Raw genomic sequence first — 5,092 nt, 5'->3', positions numbered from 1 at the left:
ATATGTTAGTTAAAAATAATTGATATACCTTAAAGGAAGAAATTTTGGCGGGAATTTAATTTGGCGGATGTCCAAAAAAGTTTTTTCGGAGGGAATATAATTTGGCGGATGGACGAAAAACCTAAATTTGGCGGGAATTTAATTTGGCGATCGCTTAAAATTTAACCTTAAGATGGCGTCAAAACAGTGAAAAAATAGCAAAAACACCTTAAAAGAGATCATATTTTCAAAATGTTTAATTTGGCGGATGGCGGAAAAAATAAATTTTGGCAGGAACTAAATCCGCCAAATTTTCTTTCCGCCAAAATTTCTTCCTTTAAGGTATTCAATGACTAAAAGTTGACTGTAAAAAATCTAAATATTATACAGGACTAAATAACGATAAATACTTTGTTGCGAGGAACTAGTGAATGTTTTACATTGCGGTCGTAGACCTTATCCCAGCTTCCTCATCTGCCGCCTCTTCGATAAGACCATCAGTCGAGTCGTCGGCGATTGGAGCGTACTCCGTCATGATACGAAACACGGAAGCCACCATACAAACAACGGATGCTAGCAATCCGTACGTCACCATAGGGCCAACTTGCATGGACAGTGAAAACATAGGAGTCTGGAAACCATCCATGAATGAAAACAAACCAACAATGGCAAGTTGCACAAAGAAAGAACCTATCGAAGCTGGTATAATGACTTGTTCGAAAAACGGCATGATTATTTGTCCTAAGATTCGACTTTCCCGAAGGAAACCAATTTGTTGGATAAACGTAAATAAAAAGCAAACAGCCGTCCCGACAACGATGAATATTGAAACACCAAATACGAGGATCATTTGCCATGACGCAAAAGATAACGAGATCGTCGGGAAGTTATTACCATCAAATAAGTTGAACCCGTTGACGTTGAGTGTGACGGCGTCACGAACTTTTTGGATTACGTCAGCGACGTTTTGTCGGATACCGATATTGACGTCAAATAGTCCCTTGATTGAGCCACCGGGTATGGGAAGCTTCATGCTATCAATGATACCCTTGACAGCGCTCGCTACGATGTCACATAAATTTTCGTTAGTTTCATCGTTTAAATCGTCGGCACTACCGAATTCACGTTCCAGTGCGTTCGTATGACCGAACGTTACACGAACTTCTTCGAGACCTGCGGATGGTGTGAGTTGTATGGTTAGAAGAGTGGATTGGTTACTGTTTGCAAGGAAGATGAGATAATAGACAGGGATGGTTAAGATGAAAGCGACCAACCAGCCAGAGAATTTGTTGACGTATTCCTCTTTGCGTTTCTTTTGAGGATGTTTGGCGGCCGCTTTCGCTCTTCTCCTACGTCTCTTTTCTTCCTCAACCATTTCTTGACGTTCGTGTTCATTCAGTTGGTCATTCGATGGCGCATCATATGATTTCCCAAAGATGTAGTAAGCAATGTTGGAATAGACAGCAGCGAGTAAGAACAGTAGAGATGATACAGTACTTAAAGCGTATCCCCATTTAATCATATCCATACCAACAGCAGTTTTGATGGAAACGTTAGCGAAGGCTGAGAATGGTGTGAACATTTCAGTTAAGATGTCGGTGAAGATAAAAGAAAGATATGTGAATGTCCCGCAAACACCGGCTACCAATGCAAAGAATGATAGGAAAACTGTTTTTGATGCACTGCTTGCTTTGCGACGTCGGAAGAATCCTAAACCAAACGCGACGACCATTAACAGCATCGCTGGAGCCAGGAAATAGAAGAATTGATAATTGTTAACAACCTTCAGATTACTATCACCAAGAATTTTTGAGAATGTGCTGTATAAACTCTTGATCTTCGATAGTTTCGATTTCACTTGTGTGGCGACTCTTTTGAATACCTTTCCGAACTGCTTCACACCTTTTGTAATACGCAGGGCAACTTGTAGTCCTTTACCAATTGCAGGTCCACCAAACGGGATGAATGAGGCTGCAAAGGCAGCAACAAGACCACCAATGAAGATGCCACAGGCGGCATTCTCACATTCTTTATTTAACGTTAATTCATACTGATCTTTGATAACTGATTGTGAATTGGCCAAACATGTAGCTTCGTCAGGGCAGCTCGGTGGAGTCTCTGTGTTTGATGCTTCTTTATCCTTCAACTCCTGTATCCCGAAATCATTGTTCGATAGATTCTCAACATTCTTGCAATCTGGATTCTTAGTGTCACCTGAGTATATTAGTTTACCTTTATCAGTTGTGAAACAATCTTTCTTAAAATTAGCATCTGAGCTTTCATCGTGTAGCTGTTGGATGACTGTTTTTGAGGAGTCTGGGTTTGAACCAGCATGACCATCAGTTCCTGCTGTGGTAACTTGTTTTGCTATCAAAGAGCTGATTGATGAACCACCGCTTGATGTTTTCGTGTAATCCATACACGGATTTAGATTCGCTGCAACCACAACAAACCCATTCGAAACATCAACGATTTTGTTATTGATGGACAAAAAGTCGTCATTGATTTTGTTTAGCACGTCTAAACCTTCAAAGAAAAATGTTCACTGAAATGTTATTCAATTAAAATCAACTTGCAACTCTATTAAAGACACTATGGAAATAACTGTATTTCCGAGGAAAAAGCATCCCTACCCATAAAGACAAGTGGTTTTATCCATTGTCATCAAGTATCTTTATGAATAAAAGATTTTTAAAAGGTCATTGCGAGATGTTAACTTTCATATAAAGTTTAAATACCTTGAAAATCGATGTAAAACTTTTCGTAAGTTTGACTCAACGCTGTAGCAACACCGCCTGCAAGTCCAAATAATACAGCCAGTGTATAGATAGCTGTGTACCATTTGATAGGTTTGAAGATATATTTACGAAAAATAGCACTAATGGGTGAGAATATTCTCATGAAAACAGATTTGATGAGTGTCATGGAATCGTTTGTATCACTCCCACTTGCCGATGTCAAATCATCGGTATGATGTTTGCCAAACACAATGAAGATGGTCCAAAACAAGATCGGGAAAGCGATGTAGGTGATCAATAAACCTGAATAAAAAATTAGTTTTAAAAAATTGGATATTTCAAGATTTCACAAAAGCATTTACTCTCAGTGTTAAAAGCTAAATGTTCAAAAATTTCATAAAAACTCTCTAAACTCTTCCATTTGAAACCTCAAATGTTGGCAGGTTTTCCGTCTTAAAATTCTGATGATCTTCAGTTTCACAAGAGATGCTGTGATTACATGAGGGAGGGCCAGTAAAAGAAACCCTTCTAAATACTTTATATATACATACTTGGATCGCTGAAGAATATATCATTAAAAGTGAATTTAAAACACATACCTAAACAAACTTTGCGGAATAAATCTTCAGAAACATTCCAACCATCTTGAACAATGAATGTGCTGTACTTCTTAGCTTGCGCGTGCACACTGAACAACTGGTAAACATACAACAAAATGGTGATACTTTGAGCTGGTTTATAAGGTTTGTACCAGAATTGTTTGGCAAATCTTTGTAAGATGACGAGAGCGAGGACGAGATCTGGTAAACCGTACATCAGTTTTGCGCCAACCACTTCTTCAACGATAGCTGTCACTTCCCCTGCTGTGGTTGCTGTAGCAACAGTGTATCCTTGAAAATCAAAATAAATTTGAATGATCATTTTCGGATAGATATAACGAATATCTGTCTCCTTTCCAGGCAAATTATGAGCAGAAATATGCATAGTATTTCACTCACTATTACTTTTTTAACGATCACAAACTCATAGTTTAAAAGTAAATTATCAAATATCCAGTAAGCAAATTCAAATATAGTTAATTGGAAAAAGATTTTGTTGTCGAAATAAAGCTTCCAACTTGAAAAACAACCATATTTTGACTTGACTTACCTTTAAATTCGAAGTATAGATAAATGATTTGGACGCTGATGACAAAGATTGGGAAAGACATCATAAAGAAGTAGAAGATAAACAATAAAAGTTTGTTAATCTTCGTTGGAACACGTGTCCATTTCTTGGGTTGAACTCGCGCATGCGCATCTTCATCGTCCACATTTCCGAAATCAAAAAAGTGTCCGCAACATGGTAACTTTTGTCCGAATTTCAAAAAGATGCTGAAGGCGATACAAAGAACTCCAGCAACACATAAGATATATCTTGCCCAATATACGAATCGGATTTGCTCTTTTAACGATTCTGTGTCAGTAGCCATGAACTGAACTTGTTCAGTGAGAATGTTCATAGCTTCATCATCAGTGATACTGCAACATATGATGTAAAATGTCCCCATTCCCATCCATACCGATCGAAACCCGATATCATTGAATAGGGAAAATCGGAGTTTAGCCGGTTCACCTAGAAATGTTTTTGTTTTGACAAGGACGGACGTGAGTAAGGCGAATGATATAAAACACTCGATAATCTTGGTAAAGTAGTTCGAAACATTCTCTGTAACGTCGTAAATGTTGCTCCATGAGTTCACATTCCAAATGTTGTAGAATCCCCAGAAAGCAATGAATGTTTGAATGCAGATACAGAAAAACAAGAGAAATCGCAATGCTGGCGTGAGCAGTAAATTTCTAATGATGTAGAATGTTCCAAATACATTCTTTTTTAAAGACATTTTTGTCCAATGAGCTGGTGATGTTCTCCAACTCCTTTCTCTCTAATAATATTGTTTCCTTGGCTGATCGTAGGTTTCAATAAATCGTTGTAGTTAGTTGATAGTATAGCGTAGTAAATATTTCCCTTTTCTTTGCTTCAAGTAATCTAAACAAGCAATGATATGAATATGAATGAAATCTAGCATCGAATTTTATTTATATGACCATACCCCGAATCACAAAACTTGTTTTACCGGTTTTAAATGAGCCCATTAACTAACTACGTCATTATTTCGCGAAGTCAGTGAAAAGTCAATATTTTCTCTACACTTCTAACAAGCAACTATTTCCTTATAATGAATCAGTCATTTGAAAGCTCTCTTTGCAAAGTCGACGTAGGCTTAGTTTGACGTCATTGAAAAGACCATTTTCGAATATGATAATAAAATTCTTTCGTGTGTTTGAGAAATTAGAGATATTTCATTAATCGTTGATAACAACTCAATTAAAAAA

The 5,092-nt window shown here is 37.5% G+C and overlaps 1 protein-coding gene across 1 annotated transcript; it reads right to left on the bottom strand.

Annotated features, from left to right (window-relative positions):
• Nucleotides 1–229: 229 nt before the first annotated feature.
• LOC136824007 (uncharacterized) lies at nucleotides 230–4,773 on the bottom strand. The gene is made up of 4 exons (XM_067080164.1): nucleotides 3,867–4,773; nucleotides 3,317–3,607; nucleotides 2,718–3,020; nucleotides 230–2,505 (listed from the first exon to the last, which is right to left on the bottom strand). Exons 1-4 carry the CDS (start codon nucleotides 4,597–4,599, stop codon nucleotides 416–418), a joined length of 3,417 nt encoding a protein of 1,138 aa, XP_066936265.1. The 5' UTR covers nucleotides 4,600–4,773; the 3' UTR covers nucleotides 230–415.
• Between the last annotated feature and the right edge of the window lie 319 nt (nucleotides 4,774–5,092).

The sequence above is a fragment of the Clytia hemisphaerica genome, unplaced genomic scaffold (genome assembly GCF_902728285.1).
Source record: "Clytia hemisphaerica strain Z4C2 unplaced genomic scaffold, Clytia hemisphaerica genome assembly, whole genome shotgun sequence".
Taxonomy (NCBI): Eukaryota; Metazoa; Cnidaria; class Hydrozoa; order Leptothecata; family Clytiidae; genus Clytia; species Clytia hemisphaerica.
This window is presented reverse-complemented; position numbering and strand designations above follow the sequence as displayed.